Source organism: Bombina bombina, chromosome 6, assembly GCF_027579735.1.
Source record: "Bombina bombina isolate aBomBom1 chromosome 6, aBomBom1.pri, whole genome shotgun sequence".
Lineage (NCBI taxonomy): Eukaryota > Metazoa > Chordata > Amphibia > Anura > Bombinatoridae > Bombina > Bombina bombina.
The window spans coordinates 619,264,228-619,286,286 of NC_069504.1; the positions used below are offsets into that span (position 1 = coordinate 619,264,228).

At 41.8% G+C, this 22,059-nt stretch overlaps 1 protein-coding gene across 4 annotated transcripts in view; it reads right to left on the bottom strand.

Annotated features, from left to right (window-relative positions):
* CHD2 (chromodomain helicase DNA binding protein 2) overlaps positions 1 to 22,059 on the bottom strand; it is a 1,035,232-nt gene that overhangs the window by 103,496 nt on the left and 909,677 nt on the right. For all 4 annotated transcript variants that reach the window (XM_053717628.1, XM_053717629.1, XM_053717630.1 and 1 more), the window contains 2 exons: positions 15,411 to 15,589; positions 13,966 to 14,065 (listed from right to left, as the gene is read on the bottom strand). In XM_053717628.1, coding sequence (XP_053573603.1) covers positions 13,966 to 14,065; positions 15,411 to 15,589 — 279 coding nt within the window. The remainder of the gene's footprint in view (positions 1 to 13,965; positions 14,066 to 15,410; positions 15,590 to 22,059) is intronic.

The window sequence follows — 22,059 nt, forward strand, 5'->3', positions numbered from 1 at the left end:
ACACTGAAACAGTTGTGTTGCTATATATTAACATACCAGTCAAGTCTTAACATTTTTAAAACAAACATCCTTTTTACTGCAATTATTTTCAATAGCAAACCCAATCTGTAATATAGTCTGCAGACAAGGCTATCCACAGTCATACAATTAGTATAAAGTACCCTGTTTTGCAGATGTAATAATTTAAAGCCAGTTATGGACAGATATGTAGCACAGTTAGCCTTGAGAAGTCAGCAGGGAGCTTTTCATATTCTGATAATTAGAAATTGCTAAATAAATAATGACATTTTATTCCAAAGTAGTTCCATTATGCAAAAATCTCAATTTTGCATTACGGTTTTAACACTGAAAAAATTGCCATTTCAGCGTAAAAACCGTAACGCAGCCATTACGAGTAATGCAGCCGTATAACGCAAGCATTTTAGCCTGTAACGCAACGTCAATCCCGCACTCAAAAAAAATTACGTTTTTGCGTGGGATTTCCATAGCGCCGGTATTACAGGTTGTGCGGTGAGGCTAAAATGCTTGCGTTCCAGCCTATACCGATCCGTTCCGCTATCTGAAAGCAGTAGTTATGAGTTTTGCCGTGCCACAAAAATGTTTCACAAAACTCATAACTAAAGTGTTACAAAGTACACTAACACCCATAAACTACCTATTAACCCCTAAACCGAGGCCCTCTCGCATTGCAAACACTATATTAAAGTTATTAACCCCTAATCTGCCAATCTCGACATCACCACCACTAATAAACTTTATTAACCCCTATTCCGCCGCCTCCTGACATCGCCATTACTAAATAAAGTTATTAACCTCTAAACCTCTGGCCTCCCACATCAACGCCACTAAAAAAATCTATTAACCCCTAAACCGCCAGCCCCCCACATCCCAAATAAACTAAATTAAACTATTAACCCCTAAACCTAACCACCCCCTAACTTTAAATTAAAATTACAATATCCCTCTCTTAAAATAAATAAAAACTTGCCTGTGAAATTAAAAAAATAATAATTTTAAACTAACAATATTATACTAAAATTAAAATAGCTACCAATTAAAAAAACTAAATTACACGTTAAAAAAACAAACTAAATTACACATTAAAAAAAAACTAACACTACTAAAAAAATGTAACGGCCATAATACCCAAATGTTTAAACACTTGAAAGTGATGCAGCATAGCTGTAAAAATCTGACTAGAAAATATCACCTGAACATCTCTATGTAAAAAAGAAAGATATTTTACCTCAAAAGTTTCTCAGTAGCCACATCCCATTGTAAAGGACTTCTAAGGAACAAATCAGTATATCTGTCCCGGGACAGCGGAAGGAGCGAGCATTCGTGCACACTCATCTTATTTCCCTATTCAGTGTAAGGAAGTTTACAATGAAATCTCATGAGAGTTAAGTGAAATCTCACGAGATCACAGTAAAAGAGCTCATGACCTCAGCATTGCTGATGCTGGTTGGCTGCTGTTCATTTTTTTTATTTATTTTTTACCTGCAGCTGAGCAGTAGCTGAGTATAACTTTTTACACAGAACTTACTCTGCTGAGCTAAGGAGATTGTGAGGTAAAATATCTTCCTTTTTTACATAGAGATGCTCAGGTGATATTTTCCTGTCAGCTTTTTACAGTTATACTGCTTCAGTTTCAAGTGATTTAGCATATGAGTAGTATGTCCCTTTAAGTCTAAAATTAGAAAAAATAAACAAAATTATCCAAAATAAAAACAATTAGCCTACAATAAACTACCAACAGCCCTTAGAAGGGCATTTTGTAGGGCATTGCTCTAAAAAATACAGACCCCCCAACAGTAAAATCCACCACCCAAACAACCCCCCAAAATAAAAAACCTAACTAACAAAAACCTAAGCTACTCATTGCCCTAAAAAGAGCTCTGTTAAAAAAGCCCAAACCCTAATCTAAAAAAAAAACACCCAAAAAAGTTAAAAAAACAAAACAAAAACCTAACACTAACCCCTGACGATCCACTTACAGTTTCTGAAGTCAGGGAGCCTTTTCAAAATGACGTCCCTTGCATTCCTATTGACTGATTTGATTTTTGAACTTCAAATCAGCCAATAGGATGAGAGCTACTGAAATCCTATTGGCTGTTCAAATCAGCCAATAGGATGAGAGCTATTGAAATTCTATTGGCTGATTTGAATTTCAAAAATCAAATCAGCCAATAGAAATGCAAGGGACGCCATTTTGAAAAGGCTCCCTTGCATTGAAGATTCAGTGTACGGCGCCGACCGTATGAAGAGGATGCTCCGCACCGGACGTCTTGAAGGATGGACCCGCTCCGCCGGGATAAAGATAGAAGACGCCGCCTGGATGAAGATAGAAGACCTCGCCGTCTGGATGAAGACTTCTCGTCGCCTGGATGTCCGGACTTTTTTTGGGGTGTTTTGTTTTTTAGATTAGGGTTTGGGCTTTTTAAAAAGAGCAAAAAGCCCTTTTAAGGGCAATGCAAAAGGGCTAAATGCTCTTTCAGGTAAAAGAGCTGATTTATTTAGGGCAATGCCCTATAAAAGGCCCTTTTAAGGGCTATTGGTAGTTTATTGTAGGTTAGGATTGTTTTTTATTTTGGGGGGCTTTTTTATTTTAATAGGGCTATTAGATTAGGTGTAATTGTTTTTATTTTGGATGATTTCGTTTGTTTTTTTGTAATTTAGTGTTTTTTATTTTTTGTAATTTTAGATTTAATTTTCTTAAGTAGTGTTAGTTTTTTTTAACGTGTAATTTAGTTATTTTAATTTTAGTATAATAGTTAGGTTAGTTGTTAGTTTAAACTAAGGTTTTTTTAATTTCACAGGTACGTTTTTATTTATTTTAAGATAGGGATATTGTAATTTTAATATAAAGTTAGGGGGTGATAAATGTAGGGGTTAATAGTTTAATTTAGTTTTTTGCGATGTGGGGGGCTGGCGGTTTAGGGGTTAATAGGTTTATTTAGTGGCGGTGATGTGAGAGGCCAGAGGTTTAGGGGTTAACTTTATTTAGAGGTGGTGGTGTCGGGGAGCGGCGGAATAGGGGTAAATAGCTTTATTATAGTGTCGGCGATGTTGGGGTGCAGGGGAATAGGGGTTAATAACTTTATTATAGTGGTGGCGATGTCGGGGGCAGCAGATTAGGGGTGTTTAGACTTGGGGTTTATGTTAGGGTGTTTTTTCCCATAGACATCAATGGGGTTGCGTTATAGTGATCGCCATTCCGCACTTCAGGTGTTTTTTTTTTTTAACACCTTCTCCCCATTGATGTCTATGGGGGAAAGCGTGCACGAGCACGTCAAAGCAGCCCCTGGATTTTGTGCGGTATGGAGCTCATCGCACGAGGCGGCTTTTTAGAAACTTGTAATGGCAGCGATATGGAGGTTAAAATAATGCAACTTTTGTTGCGTTCGTTTCACACCCTCTATAGCGCAAAACTTGTAATCTAGGTGAAAGTGTTTACTGTCCCTTTAAGCGAATATATTTTTGAGGCAGTGTCTCCTTTTTGGATGCTTTAATACTTAAAGGGATACTAAACCCAAATTTTCTTTCATGATTTAGATAGAGCAACTTTTTAAGCAACTTTCTATTTAACTCCTATTATCAATTTTCCTTTGTTCTCTTGCTTTCTTTATTTGAAAAGCAAGAAAACATAATGTATGCTTACCAGATAAATTCCTTTCCTTCCTGGCAGGGAGAGTCTACAACTTCATTCCTTACTGTTGGGAAATACAACATCTGGCCTGGAGGCAGATACACCCCATCCAAAGGCTTAAATATCCCTCCCACTTCCCCTATCCCCCAGTCATTCTGCCGGGGAAACAAGGAAAAGTAGGAGAAACATCAGGGTATAAAAAGGTGACAGAAGAAATGTTATAAAAAGGGAGCCACCCATCAAAACAATAAATCACGGGCGGGGTCGTGGACTCTCCCTGCCAGGAAGGAAAGGAATTTATCTGATAAGCATAAATTATGTTTTCCTTCCATAAGGCAGGAAGAGTCCACAACTTCATTCCCTACTATTGGGAAAACTATACCCAAGCACCAGAGGACACTGAATGAATAACGGGAGGGAACAAAAAAAAGAGGTGGACCCTTTTCTGAGGGCACTACAGTCTGCAAAACTTTTCTCCCAAAATCTGCTTCAGCCGAAGCAAACACATCAAACATGTAAAATTTAGAAGGAGGACCAGGTAGCCGCCTTACAAATCTGATCCATTGAGGCTTCATTCTTAAAAACCCAAGAGGAAGCCACTGCTCTAGTGGAATGAGCCATTATCCTCTCAGAAGGCTGTCTTCTCGCTGTCTCATAAGCTAAGCGGATGAGACTCCTCAACCAGGATAGGGAAGTCGTAGTAGCCATCTGCCCTTTACACTTCCTCGTATAAATGACAAAGAGGAAAATTGAATTCTTTAGTAGTCTGAAGATAGAACTTTAAGGCCCAAACCACATCTAGGTTGTGAAGCAAAATGTTCCTTCACTGAAAAAGGATTAGGACACAAGGAAGGAACAACAATTTCTTGATTAATATTAGGATTCTACACCACCTTAAAGAGGAACCCTAGTCTAGAGCGAAAAACCGCCTTATCAGCATGAAAAAAACAGATAAGGGGGATCACATTGCAAAGCAGAAATCTCAGAAACTCTGCATGCAGAGGCAATAGCCAACAAAAAAAAAGAACCTTCCAAGATAGCAATTTAATGTCAACCATATGCATAGGCTCAAACGGAGCCTGCTGCAAAACACTAAGAATAAGATTGAGGCTCCAAGGCGGAGCCCCAGATCTAAACACGGGTTTGATCCTAGCCAGTGCCTTAACAAAGGACTGCACATCCAGAAGCTCAGCCAATATTTTGTGGAGTAACACCGACAGGGCCGATATCTGTGCCTTCAGGGACCTAGCAGATAGGCCCTTCTCCAGTCCATCCTTGAGAAAAGCTAAAATTCTGGCAACCTTAACCTTATGCTAGGAAAAGCCAGGCTCTTCACAACAGTACAAGTAAGTCCTCCACACTTTATTGTAGATACGACGAGTAACTGGCTTACAAGCTTGAACCAGAGTGTCGATAACACTCTCAGAGAACTATCTTGTGGCTACGACTAATTGCTCAATCTCCACACAGTCAGCCTCAGAGAATCTAGATTTTGATGAACGAAGGGACCCTGCATCCGCTTCCCAGTTGTCCACACCCGGAAAGTGGATCGCTGACAAAGTACATTTGTGAGTTTCCGTCCACTCTAGTATCTGAGATACTTCTCTCATCTCCAAGGAACTTCTTGTTCCCCCTTGATGGTTGATATAGGCAACCCGAGGTTATATTGTCTGATTGGAATCTGATAAACTGGGATGAACCCAGAAGGGGCCAAGCCTTCAAGGCAATAAAGATTGCATGAAGTTGCAAAATATTGATCGGAAAGGAGGACTCCTCATGAGTCTACAGACCTTGTGCCTTCTTGGCACCCTGAAAGGCTTGCGTCTGTAGTCACAATCTCCCAGGACGGTCTCAAAAAGCATGTAACTTGGGACAGATGATCTGGACAGAGCCACCAGGAGAGAGTCTCTCAACAGGCTGTTCAGCACAATCTGTTGATACAGGTCTGAATGGTCGTCGTACCATTGTCTCAGCATGCATAGTTGTAAGGGTCTGAGATGGAATCTGGCAAAAGGAATTATGTCCATGCAGGACACCATGAGTCTGATTACCTCCATACACTAAGCCACTGAGGGTCTCGAGGCGTTCCTGGAGGGCAAGACATGCAGAAGTTAGCTTGCAACTTCTCTGATCTGTGAGGAATATTCTCATGGATATGAAGTCTATTATAGGTCCAAGGAAATTCAACAGTGTATCTTCCATCCATGTGATCGAAGAAGACTGAGAAGGGACTCCGAATGTTCTTCCGTTAAACAAAAAGATGGTGCCTGTACCAAGATATTGTTCAGGTAAGGCGCTACTGCAATACCTTGTGTTCCGGCAATGGCTAGAAGAGCCCCCAGAACCTTTGTAAATATCCTTGGAGCAGTAGCTAGGGCAAATGGAAGAGTTATGAACTGGAAGTGCTTATCCAGAAAATCAAACCTCAAGAACTGAAAATGTTCCCTGTGAATCTGGACGTGAAGGTATGCATCCTTCAGGTCTATTGTGGTCATAAACTGTCCTTTCTGAACCAGAGGCAGGATTGACCGTATTGTCTCCATCTTGAAAGAGGGAACACTCAGAGGCTTGTTTAGGCACGTTAAGTCCAGAATTGGACGAAAAGTTCCCTCCTTTGGAACCACAAAAAGGTTTGAATAAAACCCCAAAACCTCTTTCTGCTGTAGGTACCAGGACAATTACTCATAGAGAGGAGAGATCCTGTATGCAACCTAAGAAGGCAGGCCTCCTTTCTGGTCTTGTCGAAAGACTAGAGAGTAGGAATCTGCCCCTGGCTGATGAGACTTGAATCTTATCCTGTATCCTTGAGATACAACCTCCAGGACCCAAGGATCCTGTACATCCGGGAACTAAGCGTCTGAAAAAAGAGACAGTCTGCCCCCTACTCAACCCGATCCCGGGATCGGGGGCCGCCCTTTCATGCCGATTTGTTCTCGCTGGGCTTCTTAGTCTGTTTGGAACTTAGTCCAAGAGTGAGCCAGCTTCCAAGTACACTTGGGCTGCTCTGACTTGGAAGAGGACTGCTGTTGTTGTGACTTGTAAGCACGAAAGGAACAAAAATTAGACAGTTGCCGTACCTTAGGCCTATTATTCTTATCCTGCGGTAGGAAGGCATCTTTCCCTCCGGTAACCGTAGAGATAATGGAGTCCAGCCCTGGACTGAATAAAATCTTCCTCTTGAAGGGAAGAGAAAGGAGTCTGGATTTTGAAGTCCTATCTGCAGACCAAGACTTCAACCAGAGAGCCTGGCGGCTAGAACCACATAGCCAGCAGCCTTTGCATTTATGCAAATCTGCATATTCGCCTCACAGATGAAGGAGTTAGCAATTCTCAGTGCCTTACTTCTCTCCTAAATAACCTCAAGGGAGTCTCCACCTCAATGAGCTCCAACAGAGTGTCACACCAGTAGGTAGCTGCTCCAGCAACCGTGGTTACAGCTGCCGCCGGTTGAAATAAAAACCCTGTATGTTAAAACATCTTCCTCAAAAAAAGTTTCCATTTTTTTTATCCATAGACTCTCTAAAAGAACTATCCTCCAGAGGGATAGTACTATGCTTAGCCAGCGTGGAGCTAGCGCCATCCACCTTCAGGATGAAGCCCCACAAATATAATTGAGAGTCAGGGAACGGAAATATTTTTAAAAAGTAGACGAGGAGGGAAAAGAAGTTCCTACTTTTTCCCATTTGTTACTAATAATATTCACCATCTTAACTGGCACAGGAAAGTCAGATGGACCTTCCTTTCTTTGTAAACCATGTCTAATTTAGGGATCTTATGTTCTTCAGGGAGTGTAGCCTCTGGAACCTCCTTTAATAAAGAAAATGCAGATGCTCAATTTTAAATCTAAAGGAGGGTTTCTCCGCTGAAGGAGGTTTAGTAACTGAAGTCTCCGACTCAGAAAGTTCCCCCTCTGAAGCTACAGAGGTTAACTCATCCTCGGATAGCTGGCATATAGTAGTTAAATCTGACAAATATTTAGATTACTCTAGGTCAGGAGAACTATGTTTAACCTTTCTCTTGCGTTTGTTAGAGCGAGGTAAGGCACTCAGGGCCACAGACACTGCCGATTGTAACTGCGCGGTAAAGTCCGCTGGAAAAAACCCACCTCCAGATAGATGATTAGTTGAGCCGTGGGGAACTTCATGTGGAGCGGGTAATGTAGAAAAGGTTGAAGAAGGACAATTAAAAAAAAACAGAATTTATGCTTACCTGATAAATTACTTTCTCTTGTGGTGTATCCAGTCCACGGGTTCATCCTTTACTTGTGGGATATTCTCCTTCCTAACAGGAAGTGGCAAAGAGAGCACACAGCAGAGCTGTCCATATAGCTCCCCCTCTAGCTCCACCCCCCAGTCATTCGACCAAAGGTTAGGAAGAAAAAGGAGAAAACATAGGGTGCAGTGGTGACTGTAGTTTAAACTAAAAATCTACCTGACTAATAGCCAGGGCGGGCCGTGGACTGGATACACCACAAGAGTAAGTAATTTATCAGGTAAGCATCAATTCTGTTTTCTCTTGTAAGGTGTATCCAGTCCACGGGTTCATCCTTTACTTGTGGGATACCAATACCAAAGCTTTAGGACACGGATGAAGGGAGGGAACAAGACAGGTACATTAAACGGAAGGCACCACTGCTTGTAAAACCTTTCTTCCAAAAATAGCCTCCGAAGAAGCAAAAGTATCGAATTTGTATTATTTGGAAAAAGTATGCATCGAAGACCAAGTCGCTGCCTTACAAATCTGTTCAACAGAAGCCTCATTTTCAAAAGCCCATGTGGAAGCCACTGCTATTGTAGAATGAGCAATAATTGTTTCAGGAGGCTGCTGGCCAGCAGTCTCATAGGCCAGACGGATGATGCTTTTCAGCCAAAAGGAAAGAGAGGTAGCAGTCGCCTTCTGACCTCTCCTCTTACCAGAATAGATAACAAACAATGAAGTTGTTTGTCTGAAATCCTTAGTTGCTTGTAAATAGAACTTTAAAGCACGAACCAAATCAAGATTGTGTAACAGACGTTCCTTCTTCGAAGAAGGATTAAGACACAAAGAAGGAACAACAATTTCCTGATTAATATTATTATTAGACACAACCTTAGGAAGAAAACCGGGTTTGGCACGCAAAATTACCTTATCTGCATGGAACACCAAGTAAGGTGAGTCACACTGTAAAGCAGATAACTTTGAAACTCTTCGAGCAGAAGAGATAGCTACCAAAAACAAAACTTTCCAAGATAATAACTTAATATCTATGGAATGTAAAGGTTCAAACGGAACCCCTTGCAGAACTGAAAACTAAATTCAGACTCCATGGCGGAGCCACAGGTCTATTAAACAGGCTTGATTCTGACTAAAGCCTGAGTAAAAGCTTGAACGTCTGGTACCTCCGCCAGACGTTTGTGTAAAAGAATAGACAAAGCAGATATCTGTCCTTTTAAGGAACTAGCTGACAATCCTTTCTCCAATCCATCTTGGAGAAAAGACAATATCCTGGGAATCCTAATCTTACTCCATGAGTAACCCTTGGATTCGCACCAACAAAGATATTTTTGCCAAATCTTATGGTAGATTTTCCTGGTGACAGGCTTTCTAGCCTGAATCAGGGTATCGATAACCGACTCAGAGAAACCACGCTTAGATAGAATTAGGCGTTCAATCTCCAAGCAGTCAGACGCAGAGAAATTAGATTTGGATGCTTGAAAGGACCTTGAAGTAGAAGGTCCTGCCTCATTGGCAGAGCCCATGGTGGAACGGATGACATGTCCACTAGGTCTGCATACCAGGTCCTGCGTGGCCACGCAGGCGCTATTAGAATCACCGACGCCCTCTCCTGCTTGATTCTGGCAACCAGACGAGGAAGAAGAGGAAACGGTGGAAACACATAGGCCAGCTTGAAGGACCAAGGCGCTGCTAGAGCATCTATCAACACCGCCTGGGGATCCCGGGACCTGGACCCATAGAGAGGAAGTTTGGCATTCTGACGGGACGCCATCAGATCCAATTCTGGAGTGCCCCATAGCTGAGTCAGCTGGGCAAATACCTCCGGGTGGAGTTCCCACTCCCCCGGATGAAAAGTCTGACGACTTAGAAAATCCGCCTCCCAGTTGTCTACTCCTGGGATGCGAATTGCTGAGAGGTGGCAAGAGTGATCCTCCGCCCACCTTATTATTTTGGTTACTTCCATCATTGCTAGGGGACTCCTTGTTCCCCCTTGATGGTTGATGTAAGCTACAGTCGTGATGTTGTCCGACTGAAATCTGATGAATTTGGCCGCAGCTAGCTGAGGCCATGCCTGAAGAGCGTTGAATATCGCCCTCAGTTCCAGAATGTTTATCAGGAGAAGAGCTTCTTCCCGAGACCATAAGCCCTGAGCTTTCAGGGAGTCCCAGACTGCACCCCAGCCCAACAGACTGGCGTCGGTCGTTACGATGATCCACTCTGGTCTGCGGAAACACATTCCCTGAGACAGGTGATCCTGAGACAATCACCAGAGAAGAGAATCTCTGGTCCCCTGGTCCAACTGTATTTGAGGAGACAAATCTGCATAATCCCCATTCCACTGTTTGAGCATGCATAGTTGCAGTGGTCTGAGGTGTATCCGTGCAAAAGGGACAGCCCTGGTAAGGTTTCCAGGCTGCCCTGGGTTGTGAAGTGTTACCCTCTTGCTTTGCAGCAGGGGAGGATGAAGCGAGACCGCTCCTGAAATTTCGAAAGGAATGAAAATTATTTTGTTTGTTCTTTGTCTTAAAGGACTTGTCCTGAGGGAGAGCATCGCCTTTTCCCCCAGTGATTTCTGAGATAATTTCTTTCAATTCAGGCGCCGAAAAGGGTCTTTCCTTTGAAAGGAATGTTCAGTAGTTTGGATTTTGACGGCACATCGGCCGACCAGGACTTTAGCCATAGCGCCCTGCCCGCCAAAATGGCGAAACCTGAATTCTTTGCCGCTAACTTAGCTAGTTGGAAAGTGGCATCTGTGATAAAAGAATTAGCCAGCTTAAGAGCCTTAATTCTGTCCATAATGTCCTCATATGAGGTCTCCGTCTGGGGCGCATCTTCCAGCGCCTCGAACCAGAAAGCAGCTGCAGTAGTTACAGGAACAATGCACGCTATAGGTTGGAGAAGAAAACCTTGATGAACAAAAATTTTCTTAAGTAAACCCTCTAATTTTTTACCCATAGGGTCTTTAAAAGCACAACTGTCCTCAATTGGTATTGTTGTGCGTTTAGCAAGTGAAGAAACAGCCCCCTCCACCTTAGGGACCGTCTGCCACGAGTCCCGCGTGGAGTCAGATATGGGGAACATTTTCTTAAAAATAGGAGGGGGAACAAACGGAATACCTGGTCTATCCCACTCCCTAGTTACTATATCCGCAATCCTCTTAGGGACCGGGAACACATCAGTGTAAACAGGAACTTCTAGGTACTTGTCCATTTTACACAATTTCTCTGGAACCACCAAAGGGTCGCAGTCATCCAGAGTAACTAATACCTCCCTGAGCAATAAGCGGAGGTGTTCTAGTTTAAATTTAAATGCCAATATATCTGAGTCTGTCTGAGGAGCAACCTTTCCCGAATCGGAAATTTCTCCCTCAGACAGCACATCCCTCGCCCCCATTTCAGAGCGTTGTGAGTGTATATCGGATACGGCTACCAAAGCGTCAGAATGCTCAGAATCTGTTCTTAAAACAGAGCTATCACGCTTTGCAGGTAACACGGGCAGTTTAGATAAAAACACTGAGAGGGTATTATCCATAACTGCCGCCAAGTCTTGCAAGGTAAAAGAGTTAGACGCACTAGAGGTGCTAGGCGTCGCTTGAGCGGGCGTAACTGGTTGTGACACTTGGGGAGAGGTTAACGGGCTAACCTCATTACCTTCTGTCTGAGAATCATCTTGGGCCACATTTTTAAAGTGCAACAATATGTTCTTTAAAGTGTATAGACATATCAGTACAAGTGGGACACATTCTGAGAGGGGGTTCCACCATGGCTTCTAAACGCATTGAACAAGGATTTTCCTTAGTGTCAGACACTTTAATCAAGTAAAAACACACTTTGCAAAAAATGTTACTGTGCCTTTAAGAGATAAAAAAGGCACACAATTTTCCAAAACAGTGAAAAATGCAGCAAACTTCAAAATTTTCACAGTATGTACCTAAAGCATTGATAAGATTGCACAACTAGCAAGAAAAACAATTAACCCCTTAATATTCAAACCGGATCAATAGCAAGCTAACAACCGGTTACACCAACTTCAGCACCTTGCCACAGCTCTGCTGTGGCCCTACCTGCCCTTAGGAACCAGATTTGTGGGGAAAAGGTTTCTTATAGGCCCTCAAACTGCAGCAGGACCCTCCATGTGAATCAGCCTGAAGATCTAGTCAATCTAACTGCGCATCTGAGGCGCGAAATTAGGCCCCTCCCACCTTACTCCGGTGTTGTGAGGCCTAAAGAAACACTCCTAAGTGTTTTAATAATAGACATGTGGGTAACAACCCCTGAAAGAAACCCAAAGGAACCTTCAAAGTGTCTCAAAAAACAATATTTTTCAATAAAAACCGTTTGCCATAAAATAGTGTCAACCAGCATAAATTAGCCCTGTTATGTAAGCTTGCAATTCCATGCTTAGTCTCTGAATAAAGCTTACCCTTCCCTCATGGGGATCTTATCAGTCCTTTTCTAGCATTATCACAGTCTTGTCTAGAAATAAATGACTGAACATACCTTATTGCAGCCTAAACTGCAAACCGTTCCCCCCAACTGAAGTTTTCTTGTACTCCTCACTCCTGTGTGGGAACAGCAGTGGATTTTAGTTACAACATGCTAAAATCATCTTCCTCCCTGCAGAAATCTTCATCTCTTTTCTGCTGGAGAGTAAATAGTACACACCGGTACCATTTAAAATAACAAACTTTTGCTTGTAGAACAAAAACTACAAATCTAACACCACATTCACTACCCTTCTGAGAGGGACCCTATTGCTTAGAGCCGGCAAAGAGAATGACTGGGGGGTGGAGCTAGAGGGGGAGCTATATGGACAGCTCTGCTGTGTGCTCTCTTTGCCACTTCCTGTTAGGAAGGATAATATCCCACAAGTAAAGGATGAACCGTGGACTGGATACACCTTACAAGAGAAAAGCTTTTATCCAAAAAAACGGCACCTAAATACTCCCAATAGCTGGGGCACTCACCACCTCCTAGACCCAGACAGCCAACAGTGAAAACTCTCTACTCAGTGATGTCTGCAGCAGGATCTTAGGAAATGAATGAGACCGCACCCGGTCACGTGGTACGTAAGACAGGACCTGCAATGAAAAAAGGTGCCAAGCTATTATGAGCTGCGCAACATTTCAAAAACAAAAGTGAAACCTGTTTGTTCCAAGCCAAAAAACACACAGTCAATGAGCCTAAAAAGACATACATCCCCAAACTGTTCAAATAATCTCCCTGAAAAAGATATTAACCCTTGATCCTATCGAGGTATAAAGGAGCCACACTGTGACCCTGTATAGTGTTTTAAATTGTATTTATAAAAAACGGTCTTACCCTCCAGCATCCATGCTGTGGAACAGGCACAGCCTTTCAAGTGTGACAGTCTTGCAGCAGCGCTTCTGACATGGACTTGAGTGTGTAACAGCAAGCAGTGAAACTCGTCAACACTGATTGCACAGGAGCTGTTAGCATCTCCAGACTCTAACTTTCATCAATACTCTCACTGAGAGGTTGACATGATTACTTAAAACTCCAGTCCTTTCTCGAAGGGAACATACCCATTACAGGACTATCCAAATCTTCTGACACTTCTCTGCCACCTCCTATAGTGACGAAATGCAAAGAATGACTGGGGGATAGGGGAAGTGGGAGGGATATTTTAGCATTTGGCTGGGGTGTCTTTGCCTCCTCCTGGTAGCCCGGTGTTGTATTTCCCAACAGTAAGGAATGAAGTTGTGGACTCTCACTGCCTTATGGAAGGAAAGTAAACTCAAGAGCCAGCCCATTTTTGGTTCAGCATCTGGGTTGCACTTGCTTATTGGTGGCTAAATGTAGCCACCAATCAGCAAGCGCTATTCCAGGGTGCTGAATAAAAAATGGCCCAGCTCCTTAGCTTAGATTCCTGCTTTTTCAAATAAAGTTATCAAGAAAACGAAGAAAAATGAATAGGAGGAAAGTAGAATGCATAAAATTGCATGCTCTATCTGAATCATGAAAGAAAAAAATTGGGATTTAGTATCCCTTTAAGGAGCTACCAAAGACTCGTTTATTTTTTTCCACATGAATAAATACATTTTTACATATATGTGCATAAAGGAAAGTTTGTAGCAATACCTCCTCTACTTGTGATCTCTTCTTGTGTGCCATCTTATATAATTTGTGCAACTTCCTGGCATCAAATTCCGTGAATTTAGACACAAAAATCCAAAGGTTTCTATTAAAACAAAAGTAAACATAAAACTTTTTGCATACTATATACTGCATTTTGTCAAGTTGTTTGCAAGTGTTAACTTATTATTTTAGAGTTTATAAAAGTGGGGAAGAACCACATCAGGCAAATTTTTATTAAAGTGAATGTCAATTTTTCCGGTTTGGATGATATATTTATGTAGACAAACATCCAATTAAGGATACCGCCAATATAATTTTTTAATAAAACTTTTAATTTGTTTTTAATTTTATATAGTAAATATCGTTCATTTACTTTACCCGCTCCTCCCACTCACTGTTTCCTTATTCTCCTCCATATTACGTATACAGCGGTCCCACCCGCTGTTTACGTATCAGCAATGCGCGCTCCCGTTTAAGTCTGCCATTGCGCATGCGTTACTCCTGTTTCCGCTGTCAAACAACATAGTATTCATTGAATCAGTACATTCAATGAATACTATCGTTGCGAAGCGAAGGACAGGATCTCCTACCCCCAGCCTGTAATACCGCTAATTAGAAGTAAAATACTCCGTATACTAGTCTATACTTCTATACTAAAAAAACTCTGTATACTAGTCTATTGCGCATGTGCGAAATGTGCACTCGCTTACGCTAATGAGCTGAGAACCACAATAGAATGCAAGCGCAAGAATGACTCATTACGTCATCCTAAGGGGGTGGGTCCCCCTGTGGTTAGAGCCGTTATTGGCTCAGAAGACGTCCATTATAATCAACACGAACGGAGCATGAATGCCGGGTGGAGGATGAGAATAATGGGAAACAACATAAATTATTAAAAATAAAGGTATATATTTAAATATTTACAAATTTATGAATGAAAGTCCAGTTTTTTTATAAACAACTGTTACAGAGAACCTTAGTCATGAAGCTGACTTTACATTCACTTTAAAGCTGAAATATTTATGTTCCCAATACAGATAGAAGTTTTTTCTGAATGTACAGCACATAAAGGCAAATGTTTCCGAATATACAATTAAACATTTAAAGAAATATATGTTAAATTAGTGTGAATGTGTTTCTGTCATCAAAAAAATAAATAAAATAGTACACCACGGATGCCCAGACATAATGGGGATGGGATCGTCCCCTATATACATTTTGTCAGTGTGATCTTTTTGTGTATATAAAAAATTGAGTTTACAATTATAAGTGAATCACAATTGTAATAAATCTGTGCTAAGTCACAATTTACTCAAGTAAAATATTTGTATTCTACTTGAGGCCAGTATGGTGGTGCAGCATATATAAATGTACAAAACATATTTCTGTATAAGTGAAGCCATATAATGTGCAGTGGAAGAAAGAAAAGAAAAAGAAAGAAAGGTTACCTTCTCCACAACTTCACATGCTCCTGATCAGAGTAGGTTTTAAGGCACTCAGAAATTCGGTCTCCAATTTTCAGCAAACAGGTGCGAGTGTGCTCCAGTTGCTCCTGAACAGTCAGCCCTTTATCTGGTTTATCCAACTGTTTGAGAGCTTTTTTCACTGGCCTCATTCTCTCCTTGCACTGAAAATATATATATATATTTGTTCTTTTTATAACTTACTGAAAACAGTCTCAATCTTTCTCTCTATGCTAAAATGACAACATGACTTGAGGCTTTTTTTCTGGCTTTCCACCACACCATCCCCACACTAATGCAGTAAGTTTATTCCTGTCCTATATAGAACAAGTATGTGCTTCTCATCTGGTCAGTGTATATATGCAGGTTTGTGATATTTTTCCACAATAATTAGTTCAAGAAGAGATAGTCACTTTGATTATGAATAAGCAGTTTTTGTTTTTATTCATACTCTGGTAATGTACCATAATGATATGATCATAAAGACCAAAGGCTAAACTAATGTGGCAAATGTCATTGTTTATTATCCTTCAGTGAATATTCTGCTAGATAAGGGTCTCAAAAGAATAAAATCTGTGATAAGTAATAATGTTTTGCTAATGGTATGTATGCTTTATTTCCACTGCCAAGTACATAGCAAAAACTACTTGAAATCAATTTCTTAACAAAAACATATTAAAATAGATATAATAGCATATAGACAATACAAAAAAGCCCTAAAATAAGCAGATGGGTTTAGATTGTCCCAGGGCTACAGCGTCCCTTAAAAACTTTTTTTTTTAGTGATCGTCCCAGTGACATGCACACAATTACATAAACTAGTGATTCATATTTGCACTATGTATTAATATGGATTAAAAAAATCTAATTTGCCAACACATTTATTGAGATTAGTGCTGGCTATGGCTAAGCACAAAGAGGAAGGAAAAGTAACAAGACCAAACAAAATAGGAGCTCCATGTATTCCAACAAAGGGTAGGATCTAAAAAACAATTTATGCTTACCTGATAAATTCATTTCTTTCATGGTGGTGAGAGTCCATGATCGATTACTCCTGGGAATTACTCTTCCTTACCACTAGAAGGAGGCAAAGATTCCCAAACCCCAAGAGCCCTAAAGAAACAGGGAAAAAAGATGTGCTAAAGAAAACAAACCCAAAAAACAAAGTATAGAGTACTCGTGGACTCTCATCACCACGAAAAATTAATTTATCAGATTAGCATAAATTATGTTTCTTTCATATAGGTGTCAAGAGACCACAATCCATTCCATATGGGATTACATTCCTACCACTAGGAGGAGGCAAAGTTTCCCAAACCACAAGAGCCCTATAAAACCCCTCCCACCTCACACATACCTTAGCCTTTACTTTTCCTCCGTTGGAGGTGGTTGAAGAAAGAAAATGTGCACAAGTTCTTCAGTGAAAGGTGCTTTCAGTCTATGTTGAGGCCTTCTTCCCCTCAGAGTACAGTGTTTGTCAGATGGATGAATTTGGGGTATGGTTTATAATACAATGTTTTCGCCTCATGGGAAATCCTTCATAGGCCCTCTGTAAATCGGTCCAGGGACGTGTCTTTTGCCTACCTTTACAAATTTACATTATACTCCTATTCCATAACCTCTGCTTATATGTTTCAGTACTGGTTTGGCTGTCTGCTACTTGCTTCATAGTGGATGAGTGCCTAAGGGTAAGCATTGTTTAATTTTTATATATAGACACTCATAACTATGTGTGGGCACTTTGAAATTTTAAAAGTTTATATATTATATATATGGCCTTGAGACAGAATTTCACTATTAACCTTGCTTTGCTTTTCTTTTTTTTTGGTGCACTTTCTACCTTTTAAACACAGTTGTTTGGCTACTGCTACTGCTTAGCTAGACTGCTTAGCTAGACTGAACCCAGTTGTATACCTGCATTAACTATAAATGTTTATAAAGCTACTTAAAGGGAGTACAGGTTTTCCTCAAAAGCTTAAGAGGTTTTATAGTGCTTGTTGCTTTGCTTATATTATAAGGAGCAGCGAAATCTGTCCCTAAACTTACCCTAGAAACTGAGTCTCCTAGACTCCTAAAGACTCTTCTACCATTATTAAGTGTACTTATTATAAAACAACTGAATCACTTTCTTCAGCTCATGAATGTGACTCATATTTAGATTTGTTAAATGCATACTGACCAATTTAATGTTTCTTTGGGTAATAATACACCTGTTCTCTGTTTGTTTATTACAGGATGATACTGAGTACTTCCGACTACACAGTTATATATTAACAAACGCTATCTATAAGGCTTTTGCTGCTCACCCGCCTTCAAACAAGCTTGAAAGGTCAGTTCCGATTTTTTCCTTCTAAGTGCTATGTAGCCTGATCCAAGGGATACTGTGATATCTTAAGATAGTGAGGTTTCCTCTAAAAAACAGAATTTATGCTTACCTGATAAATTACTTTCTCCAACGGTGTGTCCGGTCCACGGCGTCATCCTTACTTGTGGGAATATCTCTTCCCCAACAGGAAATGGCAAAGAGTCCCAGCAAAGCTGGCCATATAGTCCCTCCTAGGCTCCGCCCACCCCAGTCATTCGACCGACGGACAGGAGGAAATATATAGGAGAAACCATATGGTACCGTGGTGACTGTAGTTAGAGAAAATAATTCATCAGACCTGATTAAAAAACCAGGGCGGGCCGTGGACCGGACACACCGTTGGAGAAAGTAATTTATCAGGTAAGCATAAATTCTGTTTTCTCCAACATTGGTGTGTCCGGTCCACGGCGTCATCCTTACTTGTGGGAACCAATACCAAAGCTTTAGGATACGGATCAGGTTACCTAAACGGAAGGCACCACGGCTTGCAAAACCTTTCTCCCAAAAATAGCCTCCGAAGAAGCAAAAGTATCAAATTTGTAAAATTTGGCAAAAGTGTGCAGTGAAGACCAAGTCGCTGCCTTACATATCTGGTCAACAGAAGCCTCGTTCTTGAAGGCCCATGTGGAAGCCACAGCCCTAGTGGAGTGAGCTGTGATTCTTTCAGGAGGCTGCCGTCTGGCAGTCTCATAAGCCAATCGGATGATGCTTTTAAGCCAAAAGGAAAGAGAGGTAGAAGTCGCTTTTTGACCTCTCCTTTTACCAGAATAAACAACAAACAAAGAAGATGTTTGTCTGAAATCTTTTGTAGCCTCTAAATAGAATTTTAGAGCACGGACTACGTCCAAATTGTGTAACAAACGTTCCTTCTTTGAAACTGGATTCGGACATAAAGAAGGTACAACTATCTCCTGGTTAATATTTTTGTTAGAAACAACCTTTGGAAGAAAACCAGGCTTAGTACGCAAAACCACCTTATCTGCATGGAACACCAGATAGGGCGGAGAACACTGCAGAGCAGATAACTCTGAAACTCTTCTAGCAGAAGAAATTGCAACCAAAAACAAAACTTTCCAAGATAGTAACTTAATATCTATGGAATGTAAAGGTTCAAACGGAACCCCTTGAAGAACTGAAAGAACTAGATTTAGACTCCAGGGAGGAGTCAAAGGTCTGTAAACAGGCTTGATCCTAACCAGAGCCTGAACAAATGCTTGAACATCTGGCACAGCTGCCAGTCTTTTGTGTAGTAAGACAGATAAAGCAGAGATCTGTCCCTTTAGAGAACTTGCAGATAATCCTTTCTCCAAACCTTCTTGTAGAAAGGAGAGAATCTTAGGAATTTTTATCTTATTCCATGGGAATCCTTTGGATTCACACCAACAGATATATCTTTTCCATATTTTATGGTAAATCTTTCTAGTTACCGGTTTTCTGGCCTGAACCAGAGTATCTATCACAGAATCTGAAAACCCACGCTTCGATAGAATCAAGCGTTCAATCTCCAAGCCGTCAGCTGGAGGGAGACCAGATTTGGATGTTCGAATGGACCCTGAACAAGAAGGTCCTGTCTCAAAAGGTAGCTTCCATGGTGGAACCGATGACATATTCACCAGGTCTGCATACCAAGTCCTGCATGGCCACGCAGGAGCTATCAAGATCACCAAGGCCCTCTCCTGATTGATCCTGGCTACCAGCCTGGGAATGAGAGGAAACGGTGTAAATACATAAGCTAGGTTGAAGGTCCAAGGTGCTACTAGTGCATCTACTAGAGTCGCCTTGGGATCCCTGGATCTGGACCCGTAGCAAGGAACCTTGAAGTTCTGACGAGACGCCATCAGATCCATGTCTGGAATGCCCCATAATTGAGTTATTTGGGCAAAGATCTCCGGGTGGAGTTCCCACTCCCCCGGATGGAATGTCTGACGACTCAGAAAATCCGCCTCCCAGTTTTCCACACCTGGGATGTGGATCGCAGACAGGTGGCAGGAGTGATCCTCCGCCCATTGAATTATTTTGGTCACTTCTTTCATCGCCAGGGAACTCCTTGTTCCCCCCTGATGATTGATATACGCAACGGTCGTCATGTTGTCTGATTGGAATCTTATGAATCTGGCCTTTGCTAGTTGAGGCCAAGCCCTGAGAGCATTGAATATCGCTCTCAGTTCAAGAATGTTTAATCGGGAGAAGAGACTCTTCCCGAGACCATAGACCCTGAGCTTTCAGGGATTCCCAGACCGCGCCCCAGCCCACTAGACTGGCGTCGGTCGTGACAATGACCCACTCTGGTCTGCGGAAGCTCCTTCCCTGGGACAGATGGTCCAGGGTCAGCCACCAACGGAGTGAATCTCTGGTCTTCTGATCTACTTGAATCATTGGAGATAAGTCTGTATAGTCCCCATTCCACTGTTTGAGCATGCACAGTTGTAATGGTCTTAGATGAATTCGTGCAAAAGGAACTATGTCCATTGCTGCAACCATCAACCCTACTACTTCCATGCACTGCGCTATGGAAGGACGTGGAACAGAATGAAGAACTTGACAAGTGCTTAGAAGTTTTGACTTTCTGACCTCTGTCAGAAAAATCCTCATTTCTAAGGAATCTATTATTGTTCCCAAGAAGGGAACTCTTGTTGACGGAGACAGAGAACTCTTTTCTATGTTCACCTTCCATCCGTGTGATCTGAGAAAGGCCAGAACGATGTCTGTATGAGCCTTTGCTTTTGACAGGGACGACGCTTGTATTAGAATGTCGTCCAAGTAAGGTACTACTGCAATGCCCCTCGGTCTTAAAACCGCTAGAAGGGAACCTAGTACCTTTGTGAAAATCCTTGGAGCAGTGGCTAACCCGAATGGGAGGGCCACAAACTGGTAATGTTTGTCCAGAAAGGCGAACCTTAGGAACTGATGATGTTCTTTGTGGATAGGAATATGTAGGTACGCATCCTTTAGATCCACGGTAGTCATAAATTGACCTTCCTGGATAGTGGGTAGAATCGTTCGAATGGTTTCCATCTTGAACGATGGTATCCTGAGAAATTTGTTTAGGATCTTCAAATCCAAAATTGGTCGGAAAGTTCCTTCTTTTTTGGGAACTACGAACAGATTGGAATAAAATCCCATTCCCTGTTCCTTTATTGGAACTGGGTTATCACTCCCATCTTTAACAGGTCTTCTACACAATGTAAGAACGCCTGTCTCTTTATTTGGTTTGAGGATAAGTGAGACATGTGGAACCTTCCCCTTGGGGGTAGTTCCCTGAATTCCAGGAGATAACCCTGAGAAACTATTTCTAGCACCCAGGGATCCTGAACATCTCTTGCCCAAGCCTGAGCAAAGAGAGAGAGTCTGCCCCCTACTAGATCCGGTCCCGGATCGGGGGCTACTCCTTCATGCTGTTTTGTTAGCAGCAGCAGGCTTCTTGGCCTGCTTACCCTTGTTCCAGTCTTGCATCGGTTTCCAGGCTGGTTTGGGTTGTGAGGCATTACCCTCTTGCTTAGAGGATGCAGAATTAGAGGCCGGTCCGTTCCTGAAATTGCGAAAGGAACGAAAATTAGACTTATTCTTGGCCTTGAAAGGCCTATCTTCTGGAAGGGCGTGGCCCTTTCCCCCAGTGATGTCTGAAATAATCTCTTTCAATTCTGGTCCAAATAGAGTTTTACCTTTGAAAAGGATGTTAAGCAATTTTGTCTTGGATGACACATCCGCTGACCAAGACTTTAGCCAAAGCGCTCTGCGCGCCACGATTGCAAACCCTGAATTTTTCGCCGCTAATCTAGCTAATTGCAAAGCGGCATCTAAAATAAAAGAGTTAGCCAACTTAAGTGCGTGAACTCTGTCCATAACCTCCTCATATGGAGTCTCTCTACTAAGCGAGTTTTCTAGTTCCTCGAACCAGAACCACGCTGCTGTAGTGACAGGAACAATGCACGAAATGGGTTGTAGAAGGTAACCTTGCTGTACAAAAATCTTTTTAAGCAAACCCTCCAATTTTTTATCCATAGGATCTTTGAAAGCACAACTATCCTCGATAGGAATAGTAGTGCGTTTGTTTAGAGTAGAAACTGCCCCCTCGACCTTAGGGACTGTCTGCCATAAGTCCTTTCTGGGGTCGACCATAGGAAATAATTTCTTAAATATAGGGGGGGGAACAAAAAGGTATGCCGGGCTTTTCCCACTCCTTATTCACTATGTCCGCCACCCGCTTGGGTATAGGAAAAGCGTCGGGGTGCACCGGGACCTCTAGGAACTTGTCCATCTTTCATAATT